The 20,622-nt window shown below is 32.1% G+C and overlaps 1 protein-coding gene and 1 non-coding gene across 2 annotated transcripts; one reads left to right on the top strand and one right to left on the bottom strand.

The window, feature by feature from the left end:
* Positions 1-7,007: 7,007 nt before the first annotated feature.
* Positions 7,008-7,080, top strand: TRNAR-CCU. The gene has a single exon. It is a non-coding gene; the product is annotated as a tRNA-Arg (tRNA).
* Positions 7,081-9,747: 2,667 nt separating this feature from the next.
* On the bottom strand, positions 9,748-13,726 carry LOC120087041 (protein TIC 22, chloroplastic). Its single transcript, XM_039043884.1, has 9 exons — positions 13,266-13,726; positions 12,951-13,013; positions 12,269-12,343; positions 11,662-11,712; positions 11,348-11,407; positions 11,207-11,278; positions 10,419-10,454; positions 10,167-10,336; positions 9,748-10,083 (listed from the first exon to the last, which is right to left on the bottom strand). The coding sequence occupies exons 1-8, from the start codon at positions 13,650-13,652 to the stop codon at positions 10,244-10,246; spliced, it is 837 nt and encodes a 278-aa protein (XP_038899812.1). The 5' UTR covers positions 13,653-13,726; the 3' UTR covers positions 9,748-10,083; positions 10,167-10,243.
* Positions 13,727-20,622: the final 6,896 nt, after the last annotated feature.

Consider the following 20,622-nt stretch of genomic DNA (forward strand, 5'->3'; position numbering starts at 1 on the left):
ATTCTCTTTGGACTCTCTAAATATAGAATTGCTTGTATCTTCAAAGAACTTTAGAATGCTTGCATCTTCAAAGGACTTCAGTCTTCAGGATGCTTGTATCTTCAAAGGACTTCAATCTTCAGGTGTGGTCAACTTTAGGAGTCAAGGAGTCTTCTAATTGTAAAGAATTCTCTATAAGCTCTCTTGAGTATAGAATTGCTAATTCTTATAAATGAGAAGAATCCCTCTATTTATAGAGTTCTTTGCTGGACTTCATGGGCTTGGGTTCGGTCGGTCCATGGGACAGACTAATTGGATTTGGGCCTTATTTGACATTTTGATCAAATTAAGCCTATTTATGGGCTAAATTGGACTTTTAGCCCAAAAAATAATATCAAATTGGACTGAAGTAATTTTATTCAATCCAATGGTTACGAAGGAAACATGTGGCATCATCGGACTTCACCAATTTATGTCTTCAACTTCAATTTGGGACAAATGTCAACTTCTAATTAGTCTCGAATTCAATTATTTGGAATTTCGTCATTAATTTAGTAAATGACGTGACAATTTGCGATCGGTCCAAAATTTCTCATTCAACAGTCCCAATTTTCATTTTTATTGAATATAAATTTTTACAGTAAAACAACAACAAGATTGCATTTACTTAAAATTACAGGATGCTTTAAAACGATCACATAGGGTTTCAGAAACCTTTATCTTTGAAGAACCTTTTCTTCAAGAACACCCTCGTACAAGCTACGAACGAAACACCTTCCACATGGATCTCCTTTTTCAAGAATAGACACTACCACTCGATAATCATCTGTATTCTCTTGGGATAAAGGATTCAAGCAAGAATTATGGGCTTTGTTTGAATTCTTGGAAGAATGAAGGATATGAGGAGGAAGAGAGGCAAGAGAAGAACTTTTCTTCTCTATGAGTTCTTTCCTTAGAGAGAACATTCTTCTCTGAGAGAATAAAGGAAGAACATGATTCATTCAACTTCTTGAATCCCACGTTAGTTACCTTGAGAGAATAAGGGGAGAGAGTTATAACTCCTTCCCTTTTTATTAATTTCAATTAAATTAATAAAATAATATATATATATATATATATAGTAACTATTTTAGTATATATATATATACTATATGTTATATCATATATCCTATAGTTTTATGTTGCATCAAATATAACATAAATTATAGATTTATTCTCTCTCAACTGTAGGCATTTAATATAAATCACATTTATATTAAATGTACTTATATGAATCTCATCCATAATATTTAATTCCTCTCAATATAAATCATACTTATATTTAATTACATGAATCTCTTTCATATAATTGGTATTTGAATCATATTTAAATTCCTCTCATATTACCTTTAATTATAATGTATCAAATATAATATATTGATTATATCACATATATAATCAATTTAATTAATTATATCATATATAATTAATTTCCTCAATTAATTTGAACACTTCAAATTCATCCAAAGATTAAATCCTTGTTGAGCTACAGAGGATACCTTATGGACGTGTAGATTGGAGCTTCAATAGTAATCGAATAATTAATTAAACTCTTTAATTAAATTACCCAACATCCGTTAACTGTCGGTCACTCCACTAAAGACCGACAGCTACACTCTTTGCACTACAGATAAATTTTTGTGTCTATTGAATATAACCAATCAACAGTGCGATGACCCTTCACAAATTGCTCGTAAGTATTGCTGGTCCAAAATATCGTTTTGCCCCTGTAGTTACATCTAACTCCTTAAGTACCACTGATTCCTCTAATGAGCAACAAGTCATAGTCCCACTATGACCAAGTCCCTCTTAGGTCAAGAGAGAGTGTGGCCACTATATTCAAGACCCAGAATCAGCCATTAAGGGAGTAATTTATTTACTTACCCCTATATCGGGGAAAGAGTGAATTTCGTCTTGTGTAGCTATGTTTCCAGCTCCTCAATCAGATGAGTCCCCAAAATGGTAGGTTTGTTGAGTTGGCAATCTGGCCACTCTCACCCATACAAATCAAAGGACCGCCTTCATGAGCAGGAGTTCACAACTCACTCAGGATTCAGGTCATGCCACCTATGGTCATTCTAGTGAAATGCAAGTCGGTCTTATACAAACTCTTTTTATAGGATACCCCGCTCATATGTCTCCACATAAATAATCAGGATCAGCTCATTTGTAGCACTTTACGACACTTATAACACCTACAAAGCGGGTCGTATCCGTAGTGTCACCAAGATAAGATACCTAGTCTTATCTATCTACTGCAGACCGTTTAGGTTATTATTTAAATAAGATCCACTTGTATGTCTCTACATACTTGTTTAAATTACATTAAATAACCTCGGATTTTAGTTTAGTGGATTTATTATATGCTTATAAGATAACACTTATTTTATTAACAACAATATGTTTATACAAAGTTTACAATCTATGAGATTACAAGGAGATTTAGGACACCATTCTCAGGGTGAGCGGGGATCGGGTTCGGGGTTAGGGATGGGGTGGGGATTCTTTCCCTGTTTCTGCTTCGTCCCCAACTGAAGACCCGTTTTAAATCTACAGTTTGACCCCCATACCCGGTCAAACCTTGAATTTACCACCCCGCTCGGGTCGGGGACCCACAGGAAATTTTTCCATCCCTAATTGTTCCAAATATGTTTTTTCTAATCACTCTCTATTGTGATAACAGTAGGGATGTGGAAGATTCTAAGGAACCTCGGAGTCACCGAAGAGGCAAACATATCGAACGGAAGTACCATTTGATTAGGGAGATTGTGCATCGCGGTGATGTGATAGACACGAAGATCGCGTCAAAGCATAATGTTGTTGATTCGTTTACAAAGGCTTTGACGGATAAAGTGTTCGAAGGTTATCTGGAGAGTCTTGGTCTACAAGACATGCGGCACCATGTCTAGGGCAAGTGGGAGATGATACTGGGGTATAGAGTATGCCTTAGTTTATTGCATATTGTACTATTTTTATGTATTATACATTCATCTCCTAAGGAATTAGGACAAGTGAGAGTTTGTTGGGATTGGTGTTCTAATTCTCTAGGTGGTCTCGTAGTTTGTAAACATTTTGTACACATTGTTATTAATAAAAATAAATTTTATTTTATTTTCATTTACTCAAATCCAATAAACTAAGATCTGTTGTTATTTCACGTAACTTAAGCCTGTATGTAAGACATACAAGTAGATCATTCCTTATGTAATAACCTAAATGGTCTGTAGTAGATGAATAAATGAGAGATACCTTATCCCGGTGACACTATGGATACGACCCGTTTTGTAGATATTACAAATGTTGTAAAGTGCTACAAATGGTCTGATCATGACCATTCACATGGAGACATGAAAGCGGGGGTGTCCTATACGAAGAGTTTGTATAAGATCAGACCACGAGATGATTAGTCTATTTATATAACGCGGTTAATAATTGAGACTTACATTTCACTAAAATGACCATAGGTGACATGACATTAATCATGAGTGAGTTGGGAATTCCTACCTATAAGGGTGGTCATTTGATTAGTATGAGTGAGAGTGGCCAGATTGCCAACTCAATAAGCCTACCTTTTTGGGGATTCGTCTGATTGGGGAGCTAGGAACTCAGCTACACAAGACGGAATTCACTCCTTCCTCGAAGCAGGGTTAAATAGATAAATTGCTCCATTAAGGGCTGATTCTGGGTCTTGAACGTAGTGGCCATACCCTCTCTTTGGAAGAGATGACTCAGTGGTACTTAAGGAGTTAGATGTAACTATAAGGGCAAAATGGTAAATTGACCCAACTTTACTTACAAGCGATTTGTGAAGAGTTATCATACTGTTGATTGGTTAAATGGACATAAAAATATATCTGTAGTGCGGATAGTGCAGCTGTAGTGGAGTGACCAACAGTTAATGGATTGTGGATCTCGTGACTAAAGAGTTTAGTCAGTTATTCATGTACTGTTAGAGCTTCAAGCTACAGATCTATGAGGTCCCCTTGGTAGCTCAATAGGTTCAAGTTGAGAATCAGATTTTGGGTTAGTTTGAAGTGTTCAAATTAATAAGAGAAAATTCAATTATATGTGATATAATTGATATGATATATTAGATACATTAATTGGGGGAATTAATATAAATATGATTTATATTAAGTACCATAAAATAGAAAAAGTACTATGGTTTATATGTTTCATATGACGAAATATTAAAACTATAGGTTATAAATATAATATGATAAGTTGGTTATCATATTTATTTATAATATATTAATTGTATGATAATTAATTCTTTTTCTCTAATAACCGAATTGAGTGGAAGGTTATTGGAAGTTTTATGGTAACTGTGAGATAAAAAGGAAAATTGTTTTCCAAAATTAGCAGTTGATTGATTCAGAAAATTCTCACGAAAAAGGCTATCAAGTAAAAAGTGTTTTTACTAAGCGTTAGCGTCGATAGTGTACACGATTGAGAAAGAGTTAACCATATGATAGTTACTTGCTGATCGTTGCTACACGGTCGAGTAGCAAAGTCTATACGATAGGCTTCATCTCTAAACGATCGAGTACATTGTCTATAAGATAGACAGTTTTCATATCTCCCACTTACTCGATCGTATACCTTCTATCTTCCTCAATAAAGATCATACAGAGCTCACAACTCCTGGATTCTCACACGAATACCAAGGTAACACTTGTGGTGGTGTTCTTGTTCAGTTCGTGGATCGAGTTGGACTCGATTGGGATCAAGGCTCATTCAGACGTTCATGGAGGCCGTGTTCTATTCATTATGTTCGAGTGTTGCTTTGGACGTATTGGAAATCGGTCGAGAGATATTTGAAGAATAGTTCTTCAAAGGTACGCACACTCTATCCCTTGTATCCTCTTATAGCATGTTGTAATTTCTGATTATGCATAACCTGTTCGTTTCCATTTAAGACTGTAATTGTTTGTGTTCGTTTTGAATGGGATTTGGAACGATCCACTTCTGCTGCTCATGGAGAGCTCTGTTTAGATTTCCTTCATCAGCATTGTTAATTAGGAAAAATATTTTTTTACTTGTAAGTATCGTGTGTATAGTTGCACCGTCTGCCAGACATAAATCTTCTTTGCTCATTTTTTAAATACCCAACATATGAAAATGATCCATGTTTCTTCATTCAAAAAAATGTTCACAATAAGAAAAACAACACTTAAAATATACAAAAGTTACTAAAAAAAACCATGAGATAGATAAAAGAAAACAACATTAAGCCTAGATATTCTCAAAATCAAAAGAAACACTCGATGTTCCATCAACTGTGTCAATCTTCTCTTCAGAAGATTCAAAGAAGTCCGTCATATCCAAATTTGTCATATGGGATGGGTCAAATATACCATTATCCTAGTATGCAAAATTTGCTTCCACATTTTTCACTTTGTTCTTTAGGGAGGCTTGATAGAGGTCAACTAAGTATTTTGACATACGACAGGTATGTGACTAATGCCCAGTCATTCCACATCAGAAGTATTTATTTTTAACACTTTTTGAACTCTTATCTTGTGAAGTTTTTCCTTTATGATCATCATTTTGTGTGGTTCTTTTGAAATCTGAATGATTAAAACGACCACCACGAAAATAATATTTATTTTTTACTCTACCACGGTCACGACCTTGACTATGATTATTATTAAAATTCACATTCATTTCAGGGAATGATGTCTTTCCAGTTGGTCAAGATTCATGATTTTTTATCAATAACTCGTTATTTTGTTCGTCCATGAGAATTTGAGAAGATATGAAATTAATTAAGAATACTGTTTAAAACCTTTCTCTCGATATTGCTACTGTAGGAGCATATTCGAGACATGAAATGTATAAAATGTCTTCTCTAACATACAACATCAGTAATTTTTTCTCCATATAACAACAATTTTGAACTGATTTTAAATAATGTGGAATTGTAATCACTTACTGATTTAAAATCTTGTAGCCTCAAATGCATCCACTCATAACAGGCTTTAGGATGAATAATTGTCTTTTGATGATCATATCTTTCTTTCAAAAATTTTCACAAGATACGGGTATATTTCATTGTAAGATACTCCATTTTTAATCCCTCATGGAGATGATGACAAAGGAAAATCATAGCTTTTGCCTTGTCTTGGTTGGATGTCGTATTTCCTTCTTTAATTGTTTCTCCCAAGTTCATAGCATCCAGGTGAATTTTGACGTCAAACACCCATGACAAATAATTATTGTCATTAATGTCAATAGCTACGAATTTAAATTTTGTAAGGTTTGACATGGCAATACCACCACAAATATTGCATTTATATTAGAAATTTAATATGCACTAAATATGTAAAATAATATTTAATATATTAATTATAATAAAGAGGGAAACAAACCGACCTATCTTCAGCGATGGAAGCAACATGAGCTTATGTTGATAACGTGTTGTGAAATTGAGGAGCACAAGGAGATGGAGAATATAATAATAAATAAATAAATATAATAATAATAATAATAAAATATAACTAAAGTTATAATTTTATGGAAATAGGAATAATAGAAATAGAAAATATGATTTTGTGAAAATAAAAAATATATGAAAATTTCTTTTTATTCTCACCAATGTGCATAATTTTAAGATCCAATAAATGTCACTATTTATAGACAAAGTGTCAAGTAGGATGTGTACTTACATGGTCACTAAACATGAATTCTTACAAGACACATAGACAACATGAAAAATGACAAACTTTTAGGACAATAAATATTGGACATCTATTTTTATGGTATTTATAATACAAAAGACCGTTTTGTCGGAGAAATTTATGGGATATTCGGTGATTATAGAGGAGAAGGAATGTGACCAGTAGGGGTATGCCACGTGTAGAGAAACAAATGCATACTGCTGTGTGGAATGCTCCAAAAAGTACAGGTGGCGTTTTAGAATGAATGTGGTAATCAGAGTTGCTGTAGCAATAAATAGTAAATATTAATTTACCATTTCACAACAAGCCGCGCCTGTAGCTCAGTGGATAGAGCGTCTGTTTCCTAAGCAGAAAGTCGTAGGTTCGACCCCTACCTGGCGCGATCTGTTTTTCTCTTTCATTTTTAGTTTTTATTTTCTTATTTATTATTTATGAAAACTAATTACTACTTTTAATTCTTTGAACTAGAAATGAAGATAATTGTTAGATTATAATATCATTTTGATTCTATATTTTGAAATTTGTATAATTTTAATCTTCATAGATTCACACATTTAATTTCAGTTGATGTATTTTCAATAAATCTTAAATTTGATATTTAAAGTTAATTTTTATCAAAATTGATTCAATAATTGAATATGTTTTCAAAATGATATTAAAAACGTTAACAAATAATAATTTTTTTTGAAAAATTAGTAATAAACAAATAAAATAGACTATATTTACATTTAATATTTAGTGAAAGTATATAAATTAAATTTAAAACAGTGAAGATGAAAATGATATTTTAACTTAATTGTTAGTTTATATTTCAATCAATGTTTAAAATATATTAATGCAAAACCCATAAAAAGTAAAAGAACATAATATTTTTATAAAAGGAAAGTCAGACCCACTAAAAGGTAAAGAATGATAGTGATGTCTCCCACTCTTCTTCATTAAGGAATTAATGTTACCCATTATGAAATGCCAATTCATTATTTTAATCTTTTTTTTTTTTTTTTTTTGAGGAAATCAGTTTTTCTTTTAGTTTTATTTATTTTTTTTAATAAAATTTCTGTCAACTTTAATATTTTTAGGATTAAATATATGTTACAGTCTCCGTATGTTTTTTTTTTTTTCCTGAGAAAAGTTTCTCTTTATAATATATGTTTTTTCATTCTATCTTTTATAGGCTTTTATGTTTACTTTTTCAATTGGAAATTATTCAAAATTGGGGAAAAAAAAAAAGTGTTACTGCTACCTAATAAATGGGCAGAAACTTAACCGAGTAAGAACAAAAGAGAAAATTGGGTTAAAATATATATTTATCCCATTTTATGGGTATTATCATAGACATATACATGTATGCCATAACTACTCAAACGAATATACAATAAATCAATGATAATTTGAAAAGTGAACTTCATTTGATTATATTTGTTGTTGTTTATCTTTATTTGAGACACGAAAGGTGATCAATTTAATTGCTTTTAAAAATTACGTGGGACTCACTAATCGATATTGTTACAATTACCGTTATAGTATGAGAAGTATCAATCTATCACATTTATTGTTACGGTTAACAATAGACCCTAAACAGTAACGATAAATATAACAAATTTATAATTCTAATTAAACGTGATCAAAAGATATCCAATTACGTGATGATCCATTACGATTGGTCTATCGATTAAATTTCATTATTACACAAATCTTTTAATAAATGTCGCGTCAATGTCTACTTTATATACAATCATTGCATTTCATTGATTAGGAAAAAAACAAATAATAGAATATGGAAGTTGGACACAATTTTGTAAATGAATATAAAGAAAAGACAGCAAAATGGGCTATTTTGGTAGTGCAGCGTTATGTACTGGGAATGCAGAGGCAGCAATGAGATTGGTCCCTCAACTATACTAATACATTTCAAAATAATGTCAAAATTCTGACACCAATTATGCTATTTTTCCATCATAATTCATAACCACCTTCTTCCTTGGTTTATTCTTACTCAAGCATTTGAATATAAAGACATTCCTTTTAACTCCCTATGCTCTACAACAGAAATAATGGTTCTGGTCCACATTATTGCACCAAAACAGCCAATCATTGCACTTGCTTCAAGTATAAGGTCTGTTTGTTTAAAGCAAGGGGGCATTATTTGATGTAGCTTATATTATATTAATGGTCGCTTTTATAAAGAGAGAAAAATTTTGCATAACTTAGCCTTTACTGGTTACAGAAATAATCCAACCAATTATTTCTAAAACAGTAATATTACTTCTGTACTGCTTCAGCTTGTGCAAATGCATATGAAAATGGTCTTGCATTGATTGCAATTATGAAGTGAAAAGTTTGATAATAAATGACCTTCAGTGTTATTACTATTTTTGGGACAAACCATCGTTAATAAGTAAATAATATGAAGATAAATGTAAAACTAAATTGAAATAAGACCTTTAAATTGATTAGAGAAAAAGTGTTTCAAAAATTTGTTTTTTTTAAAACAGTTTTGATAAAAATAATTGAAAGTCCACTTCAAAAGCTATTTTAAATTATTGCTAAAAACTCCAATTCTTTCCACCAAAATAACATAGGGTGTGTTTAAAATGCATTTAAAAAGTAAGTCATTTTACAAAATAATAATAATAAAAATAATAAATAAATTTGACTATTATTCAAAATACCTTTTGAAGTGTATTTTCAACGATTTTTATCAAAAGTGTTTAAATAATAATGAGTTTTTATGAAAAAAAAATATTTTTTCTTAAGTCAATTCAAATGAACCATTAAACTAAATACTTGAAAATGCATCTCAAATACACCCTAAAACTTATGTTTAGAGAGTTAACCACCCACAATTGTTCATACATTCTCAACCGCCAAAACAATTCTCATTTCCTAAAATCTAACAGCTAAACAACCATACTGTAATATGTAGGATTTATATATATATATATATATTAGTTAAAAACAGTTCGGTTCGGTTTGACCACCAAACCAAACCGTTTCCACCCTTAGTTCATGTATTCAAACATAACTCAATAGATAAAAGAATCAATTATTATCTCAAAAGTTGATAAGTTCGTTCATATCTCCACTGCAATATACGGTCAGATTTCCTTCCCACATAAATAACCGTCCTATAGTATTTTGGCAACATAAGGCTGAGCAAAATGGGACAGTCGCCTTAGGAATCGGTAACCATTTCAAAAGCTAAATTACATTGATTCTAATCTACAGAAAAAAAACAAAGTCAAGCAGAGAGGCTATACAGAAATAAAATCAAACTCAACACATCTGAGAGATCCAGCCGCAACGTTTTCGCTAACCTCCTTGACGTGAACGAGAAGGCATTATGCTCTCCATAATGTCTGATGAATCAGATCCATTGTGATGTCTAATGAGGGAGAAAAAGGCCATTAGTGTTCAGTATTCCTCTTCCATGAGGCCAATTATAACAGAATTCCATAGTTTTCTAACCTCAGTTGGTTGAATCAGTACTCTCCATGCTCCTCCATTCTTCTTGTGTAATCTGTTGGCTGAATTCACAGCCTATGTCATGCTTTGCCCACTTCTTGAATGTGTTGAGAGTGGCTTTTGCCAGGTGGAATGAAAATCAGATCTTCCCAGGCTGAATTCTTTTCATTCAACTGTAATTGATCAAGAAAACTAAGACGGAGTCCAATTTCTATATTCTAAAAGATGCTGCTACTTGAGATCAAGAAACCTCACCTCCATTTTCTTAAGAACATCTTCCAAACTACCAACCTGTTGTATTACAATTTAAGTTAAATGAAGGGAAGAAACAATATAATCGTGGACTAACTGAACAGAGAATTTTTTTTCCCACAAGAAAGAAACATGGAATGATCATACACAAATTTTCACTTGCAGGATAATAATTTCAGACATTCTGGAACCAACTTCATCATCACTATCACTTCCACATCTGTCTGAATAAGACTATTAACATCTCTCAAATATCTTGGGAGCAAAAAACCAGCGTAAACTGTAAACTATAATGGGAAAAATAACAAAACCAATTTTTCATTTAACAGAGAGTGGCATATCTGACGGGAGAGATCACTTCTAAAATGTAATAAGTAATAATGTATCAAAATGCAAAAGAAGAGAGAAAATATAGAACACCTTATTTGTTAAAATACCTCGAATTAGTTATCTGGTACTTTATATACACATTTGGTTATGTATGAGTTTGGTCCTAAGATTTGGGAGGGTGCGCTATATATAAACCCTCTAACCCTCCAGGTGCCTTTGCAATCTATATTACCTAAAATTTCCCTCTATTAATAAAATTGATCTCTCTCTTTGCCCGTGAACGCATATTGTTAGTATACCACATAAATGTCTATGTTGATCCTTACTATTTATGTTTTCTCGCTTTATTTATTTGTCGATTTCATAACAATATTACATGGAGAACTAGCCACAGATCAAGCCAAAAAGTTGAACTCATTCAATGAATAGAACATACCAAAAATAAAAGATGGAAACCATACCATAATATGTTGAGAAGTTCCTAATCCTCTTGATGCCTTTGAGACCTTCAACAATTCCTTTTCTATATCTTCCTATATTTCCAGTAAATGGTTAGATGCATCTTCGATCCATAGATCCTCAGAAATCATATGCATACAGACCTTAGTAAAGTATATAGGACAATAACGCTTGTTTTTCTTTTTCACGATCAGAAGGTCAGACTGTAAAAAGAAAACAAAAATTGTTATCATTAGAAGTGAACAGGATGTAGGACATGTCAACCCAACTATATTCATGTATTATGAACTTCGCACACCAACAATCATGATTGAGGGCCGTTTATTTTCTGCATTAGAAATTTGGAAAGTGTCCAGTGATTCAATTTATGGGTCATTTTAGTGTTTTCACAATGCTGATTTTTTTCATTTGAGTTTGTGTTAAAACTTAAAACCATTTAATAACTGCACTAACGTACCTGAAAAACAGGAACTCCATCAAAACTGCTTCTGGTATCCGAAGCTTTAAGCTACAAATAAAAACATACAATTATGAGTCCATTTTCAGGTCAACAGAAATACAGCATATTCAAAATGTTTGATATTGTTTGTAAATGTTTTGATACAAGTCAAATGAAAGTAACATCTCATATCAAATAGAAATGTCAAGCCATCTTTCAAGATAGTTATAAGCAAGTACACCCCAACGGGTATCCAACTAGATAATATACTTATAATTAGTGCCACACATTAATAGTGAGACAATATCAAGCTTACAAAATTTGGTTTGGTTGTAAAGAAAAGAACTAGGGATTTTAATATCTCCCAGATGTGACCATCACGAGATTTGAAGTGATTGCTCCATAATCATTTTACCTTTTCAACTTCCCCTCGACCACTAGACCACTAGGCTAACCTATTGTAATTGGTACCTAGCCAAAATCAACCTAGCATCTCTTATAAGTATTGGTATTTCTACAGAAGTTAAAATTTGGAAAACAAATGAAAGAATATAAAATATAGCATAGCATTGACACAAGCCTTTGTCTGAGGGCCACGAAAATAACAAGATCAAATGAAACTTGCCTCTAACGCATTCTTGATCTGAATAGGATCTGGCAAAAAGCGGAATGCAATACCTTCAACTTTCAACATATATACCTGTGAATCATAAAAAAATGAGCAGAAACTACTAATAAATCTACTTAAGTACAGAAGTAGAGTGAAACTAAAGGAGGAAAGCCCGGGAATTGACAATACACAATACATGGGCAAAAGAAAAATCAAATTCAATTCTCAATGAGTTCTTTTACAGAGATTACATTTCAATCCCCAAAGAAAAAAAAAGGAAAAAAGAAAAAAGAAAAACAAAATACAAAATAGACACTCTATTCTCACCATCAAGTTCAAATTCCGTGTTTTATAAGTTCAACCTATTTATTCTATTTATATGAAATCTCCCTTCCCAACACATTAAGAAACATTCAAATTCATACGTCTCACAGATGAAATTTTTCACCAGCTAGATGATTATAAATAAAACTGAATCATCTCAACGAGTAAAAGCTCCTCTCATTGTCTTGTCTCATACCATTGATCAGGAGTACTGGTACAAACCTACAAATGCAGGTATCCACCACCCACACTAACCTTCACTACGGAAATCCGCTACACGGTTGAACATTAAGGGGCCGAAAAACAAAATAACTACAGCAGGGAAAAAGTTTGGTACTAGAGAAGTAAAACATTGATGATGCAAGCACGGTACCTGGTCAAGGGTAATTGGGACAACCTTGGCATTACTTCTTAGTTCTCTTTTCCTCGATCGGACCTGAAATTCACTATAACAGATATCATATTGCAATATAGACATCAAAATTCTCAAAAATTATGGATGAAATAGCAGATTTCAAAAAAAGAATTAGAATAGTAAACTTACTTCAAATGCAGAAAATTTTCCAAATCATCAAACACAAATTCCACTTAAAAAAAAGTACAAATTGATTGCGACAAGTTTTCCTCACTTCTTCAATATCATTTTACTATGCACAGATGGGGAAGAGAAAACAGGGGCAAGACAAACCTGAGCCAAAAAGGTCTCCGCATCTTCCTTGCGGAAGCACAGCAACCCAATTGACTTGACACCATTGGGATCAGAAATGAGCACAAACTCGTTGTTTGAATTGCTAACAGTGTAGACCGCCGTGCCAACGAGGGACTTAGCCACTTGGTCGGAGCTTAGAGTGGCAGCCAAGGCATGAGTGTGCTGCGCAAGGGACGCGAAAGCTGGTGTGGGGAATGATCGCCAATTAGCCTCCGCCGGCCATCTTCTGGCAAGAGTTCCGGCAAAGCGTTTGGTGTCTTCAAGACGATTGGAAAGCTCGGCTCCGAGTCTGGTACAGTGATGGCGGATGAAAGAAGAAACGGATAGCAGAGGATTCGAATGCGGGTAGGGTTTTGGGATCTCCATCGCCACGAGAAACCCCCGATTCTTCCGTGGCTCTGAGTTTTTATTTTGTCCAAAATTTATGGGATATTGACAAAATTTGACCTAAAATCAAAATTAAATTATCCTTTTCAGTTATTTTTTTTCCGCCGGTTTGGGATAAGGTTTTATAGAGGTATGAAAAAAAAAAAAACAAAACTTAGAAACAAGAGGTTTGGAAATGTAGGAAAATTATTCTGGATGGTGAGAAATGTTATCTGAATTTTATAGAAAAAAATTGTTTTTGTATTTAATTTATGAACTTAACCATAATAACCTTATATAATTTTATATAAATTAAATAATAAATATCATTCAATATCTTATTAAGAATAATATAATATTAATTATAAAGTTTAAAAATTAATCAATTACTATATTTAATAAATATCATATTTAATTATAATTTAATATTTAATTATTTTTAATTAATTAATTTCAACATCCCAAATTTTAATTTTAATTAAATAATTTAAAAAATATATTTTTTAAACAATATATTATATCATATTAATATAAAAATAAAATAAATAAGATACAAATATGATATGTTAATAAAGAATGTTAACAAATATCCTAAAAAAATTTATAAAGATTTTTTTTAATTTATAAATATGATATATTAATAATGAATGAAGTAATAAAAATAAATCATAATAAATAATAAATTGTCATAAATAATCATTAATAATGAATAATTAAATTAAAATTAATCTTAATAAATAATTATTTGATTAGAAAAAATAAGTAATCAATTATTATTATTATTGAAAAATGGATTATTGTACTATTCTAGTTTATCAATTAAATACATTTAAGATGTTGTTATCTATTTGATTCATATTTATGTACCAAAATAAATTAAGTAAATATCTTAATAAATTTTTGTTGATTTATTAAAACAAATAATTATATTAATTTTGTTAAATTAACTTTAATTAATTAAATATACTTAAAATAAAATTATATATAAAAGGAAAAACAGAAGAAGAGGGGTAAAAAATAAAACTTATTGTTTTAAATGGGAAAAGAAAACTTGAAAAACGAGGATGGTTGAGAATGAGCTATTCACAGACAAATTGATAAAACCTGTGTAACAACATACTGCACCCCTCCCCAGATTATTCTCTTAATCCAAGAAGAGATGTGAAAACAACAATTGTCAACTCTCTTATGATAACCACTGTCCAACAATCTTCTAGAAACCTATAATTTTAGCACCTGTTAAACCTAATTAGCAATTTGTAATTCTCTAGAACTTAACAGATAACTTCAGCAACAACTTTAAACATATAATTTATTGCTAACTAGAAATATTAGCATCAACATACACAACAGATTCAGGAAACCAACTTAAATACAACACAAATTCCACTCTGTTTTCACACCCCCTGACATGGACATAAGAACCAATAACAAAACATTATAAGCCACCTACACTGCAATCTTCCTGAGGATATGAGAAGTGACTGACTAGCAAAACTGCTAGGCCTCGGGATGTCGATCACTACCTGGAGAGGAAAACATTTTAAAAGAGCGAATTGGAAAGCCTAGCGAGTGACTATCTTAAATAAAATATACTTTAAATCATAGTTAACATAAACATACTTATCAAGAAGTATTTATTAAAACATATGCAGGGTTTTTTAAAAGGAACTAAAATCATAAGAGTAGATCATGTAAAAGAAGAGAAACCCTAGAATAATTTATTAGCATCTTTCTGAAAACTCCCCTACTCCACTGCTTAAACATGTGGGAGAGCTCTTTGCTCAATCCCTACTAACCTTAGTTGAGAAAGAACCCTTTGACTCGATCTTATCAACGTCGATAATATAGTCATACGTGCGCATAGAACTGGATTGGGTATTGACCACCTTATCATACCCTCAGTGTCAAGGATCCTTAACATCATTGTAATTGAAGGAACTCTTATTCAAGAGTACCTACGAGCGGAAGCAGATCTTTCCAATTCATTGTAACAGAATTCCCACATATACATTCAAACATACTAGTACGCATTCATAATGCTAAATTATTGACATGCTCAAAGGAAACATAAATAAGAGATCGAGATATAATACCAATTGAAGACTTATTCTTCACAGCAAATCTCGCATCCACTGAGACGGTAAGATATTGCTCAGCAGCACCCAATCGTCTACCTCGAACAGTCTCCACACGAACAGAAGGAAACAGGGACGACACCACCACTCAGAGCCATCAGTATTCTTCGAATGAGAATCCAAAGAGTGGGCTTTGTTTGATTTTGGTAGAGAGAATGAGGAAAGGAGATCATATACAATGATCAAACAAGTGGGAGAAAGGCTCGTCTATCGTATAGACAAAATGTTTGATCGTTTAAGTGAAGTATATGATCGTGTAGGAAAAGGTAAGCGATCGTCTAAACGATCGTGTAGGAAAAAACTAAGTGATCGTCTATACGATCGTATAGTATATATCGGGCACAATCACTTAGGAAAAGGTATAAGATTGTTTAGTAAATAGCGCGCGTGGATGTAATCGTTAAGCGATCGCTTAGCACTATCATATAGGTAAACGATCGTTCAAACATTATCGTATAGGCTCAGGTTTTGTTAAACGATGACACTCTTCAACACAATGTCCACGCATACAGTGATTAACACACCGTGAGTTATTTAAGTGTCTCAAAGTGATTTTTCAACTTACTCATCCGTTATGAAAATAGAAGAGACGCCGTCCTATTACCCCTTTAACCTAATAGACAATAATATCATCACATCATATTCATAACCTATTAATTAATATCATATATTAATCATAATATTTTTCCTCCACTAGATATAAATCATATTTATATCTAATTTCCTCCAAATTATTGTATCTCATACATAAAGTTAATTATATCATATATAATTAACTAGTTCAATTATATCATATATAATCAAACTTCCTCTTGTCAATTTGAACATTTCAAACTCCAAAAACTAACTCTCAACTTGTATCAAAGCTACTAAGGGGACCTTATGGACCTATGGCTCGAAGTTCCAACGACACGTGAATAGCTTATTAAACTCTTTAGCCACGATAACCATCATCTGTTAATTGTCAGGCATTCCACTAAAGACCGACAGTTGAACTCTTCTTACCATAGGTATATTTCTATGTCCATTGGATATAACTAATCATCGGTACGATGACCCTTCATAGATGCTCGTAAGTATAGTTGGCCAATTTACTATTTTCCCCTTGTAGTTACATCTTACTCCTTAAGTACCACTGATCCCTCTAATGAACAATACAACATAGTTCTACTATGTGTGAACATCTCTCGGGCCATGAGAAGGTGTGTGGCGCTACATCGTTCAAGCCCCCGATCAGCCCTTAAGAGAGCAATCTATCTACTTACCCTCACTTTGGGGAATGAGTGAATTCCATCTTGTGAAGCTAAGTTCTCAGCTCCCAACTCAGACAAATCCCCAAAGTGGTAGGTTTGAGTCGGTGCTCTGGCCATTCACACCTATGCAAATCAAAAGACCGCCCTCAATGGCAGAAGTTCCCAACTCACTCAGGATTGAGGTCATGTTACCTATGGTCATCCTAGTGAAGTGAAGTCTCAGTCATGAACAGAGTTATATGACGAAATGTTAACACTTCGAGGTTAAGTCTTATACAAACTCTTTGTATAGAATGCCTCCACTCGCATGTCCCTTACACGAATAGTTAGGATCAAATCATCTGTGACAAGTCACAACACTTGTAACTATCCACAAAGCGGGCCGCGTCCGTAGTGTTACTAGGATAAGGTTTCCCTCTTATATTCATATACTACAGACCATTTTGGTTGTCACTTAAGACATAATCCACTTGTATGTCACTACATACATGCTTAAGTTACATAAAGTCAACCAGGGATATTAAGTTCATTGGTTTGTAATAAAATAAAAAACATCTAAATGTGCAAAATCAAGAAGGGAAGTAAATATTATATATATTATATATCATAAGCGTTCTTACAAAGTTGTTTACAAACTATAAGACACGAGACTTTAGGGCACAAACCCCAACAGTAATTTGAGTACCTTACCATACCTTCGGTACCAATATTAGAGTAGGGTTTGTATAAGGCACAAACATTTGAACATTTAAGAACATATACAGAATATGCATATTTGAAATAATCATATCTCATAGTTTTATGTCAACACATGATGCCTTGTAAAACATGGAATATACTTAATCAATTTCATCATGCAATAAAACATGACATAGACTTAATGGAAAACACATGTTAAAATCTTAAATAACTTCATCATTTAAAACACATGGATCATGTGATCAATATTCATTTTAAGGCATGCGTTGGGAAAATCATGATATAATAACTTCAAATAAAATGCCTATGCGTTGGGAATTATTCATAAAACCTACATTAGAAAATACTTATTAAAAACTTGTCACTCACTGTCTTAAGCTAGTTATCCGAGGGATTGTATACCTCTCCTATTTACATTTGCCCTAAAAAGGAAAATGTCCCTTGGTCAGTATACTTAGTTCCCTTTTAAGCATAACACATAGCTTATCTTTACCGCATACCAATAGTCATTGCATCATAGTTAAGTTCGATGCATTAAAACTATCCTTACCGCATCAATTATCCTTAGTCATCTTACCTGATAACTTGATAGATAATTGAGAATCTTTTATCAATATGCTCGGTTAAGCGCTGAAACACTTCTCAGTCTATGCAATGTACATTCACTATGCGATGTACTTAGATTGCCTTTGTAATGGATTGACTATGTTGTATGCGTTAGCACGTAACATCACTGAATCATCTGCTTACTTGTTCTTCGTATGCAACTCTTTGCTTATTCATCCACAACACCATTTCAAATTCAAAATTCCAGCATTCATTCAACTAAACTTCTTTTAAAGAAAATGCTCATAAACATCTCAACTTTTGCTTACCTTAGAATTTGAGCATCATTTTCTCCATAATCGGTTAGAAATCCCTCATATTCTTCTTCAGTTGGCTGAGAGTTCTTCAATCTTCCAAAGTCTTTCAGATGGTAATAACACTTCTTCACTTAGGCGTTAGAAAAATTTTGGCAAAATAGTCTCCTTCTTGGTTAAGCCTTTTTATACTTGGGTTTGTATGAAGAGTTTGCTTAATTAATTGTCACCTGACAAGCTTATCCCTTTATTGACGTTTGAAAGCTACCACATGACCTTACTCTTAATTAAGTTGGATTCATAAGCTTAAGTTTGATCGCACCGCCTTGTGGCCATCCAAGACTTCTCCCTTTAACACATGATCGTCTATTGTATCCTTCGTCGGCTTAGCCCTTAACAATGGTATAAAAAGTTGGTCGCATAAACTCTACATACCACTTGCTATAATTAGCCACAATGCCCCCTCCTTGGGCCTCTGGCCGCATCATTCAACCAAGTTGGCCGCATGTCGCCTACTAGTTCCGAACGCATGGAACCCTCCCCTCTCTCTAGGTAACACTTGTTCCTACTTCGTTCAAGAAAGCTACATTCCACACTTAACATATTTTCTTGCCATTTTCCGACTTACCATTGTTATTCTCCTACGTGTCGACCAGGTTACAACATGAACGCATATAATCATAACACTTAGAAAATTTTCCTACTCTTACATTTCAAACGCATCATTCATTATACTTAACTTACTCTTTCCATTGACGTTAATACACATCTTTAATTCATAATTAAGAGGTCTTAAACTTGATTAACTAGTAAAACAAGTTCAGGGGTTTACAAAAAATGTGTTTTTAGATGTCTATGTCAATTTTCATCTAGAAAACCCTTTAATTAAACGATCCCTAAAAGTTGTTCGTAGATAATTTGAGTATTTCAACTTATATTTGCTTTTCTAGTCGCTACAAAATTTTTATTCCAATTCAATATAGAAAAATATTTAGCATATCTTTGTGTGGTCCCCAATAAAAATACTAATCTATCCCATGGTAAATATATTTTATTTAAAAAATGATATATATATATATTTTTACTATTTAATAAAAAATATTGGATAAAATATAGGCACGGTTACTTAATCATGATTCTTTAATATATAGTTCTAAATGTGTTTAATATAATATATTTATATAAATCATAAAAGGAATTCTTCACTAATTAGGTATAGCATACACTTATTATTAATTTGTGCTAAAAAATATTATTAATTAGTGAATGGACATTTTTTATATTAAAAAAGTTATAAATACCCTTAAAAAAACTATAGTTAATAATTCGTAATATTATATAATTTATAATATATTATATTGGACAATTTTTAATTTAGTTTATAGCATTAAACATAAATATTGTTTCTTAAAAGAATACTCTACTTATGAACATTGGTATAATTTTTAAAGTAAATCAGCAATTGAGATACAAGGAAATCATAATTTTTTCTTAACTATTTAAATCACATAAAAATATATCTACACATACATATTAATTAAACTCGATGAATTCGATTATATAAATTATAAGCTAGATTATCTATCAAACATGAATGCATGTATATGTTTTTGTTGATGCGGCAAAATATTAGGGTCTAAATTTTGTTTTCCTTTATGAAGTTCAATAGTTGTTATTTTATATGTTTTTTTCTTTATAAAAAGGTTTTTAGTACAACTATATGCTCAAAGAAATGAGTTAATGTCTTAATTGTTGAGGCAAATTAGAGAGGGGGATTCCCCTCAAGGATCCATCCCCGATTTTAAGCATAAAATTATTATAAACAGAATTAAAAAAAATAAAGCTTACAACACCACATACAAAAATTAAATTAAAACAATACATATAAAAATGAGAAATTTTCACATATAGAAAAATGTTAAACTATTTACAGAAATAACAAAAAAAACAAAAAAAATACGGATAGACACTAGACTTCTATCAGTGTCTATCATATAATATCAATGATAAACTTTTATCA

The sequence above is a fragment of the Benincasa hispida genome, chromosome 9, assembly GCF_009727055.1.
Source record: "Benincasa hispida cultivar B227 chromosome 9, ASM972705v1, whole genome shotgun sequence".
NCBI classification, from domain to species: Eukaryota; Viridiplantae; Streptophyta; class Magnoliopsida; order Cucurbitales; family Cucurbitaceae; genus Benincasa; species Benincasa hispida.

Bases quoted from the DNA above. Each gene is read 5' to 3' on its own strand.
- LOC120087041 (XM_039043884.1), bottom strand. From the start codon at position 13,652: ATGGAGATCCCAAAACCCTACCCGCATTCGAATCCTCTGCTATCCGTT. The intron at 11,713-12,268 runs GCAAGTTTCATT...TTTTATTTGTAG, and splicing joins AGATCAAGAATGCGTTAGAG to CTTAAAGCTTCGGATACCAG. The intron at 11,408-11,661 runs GTACGTTAGTGC...TTCTTTTTACAG, and splicing joins ATGGAGTTCCTGTTTTTCAG to TCTGACCTTCTGATCGTGAA.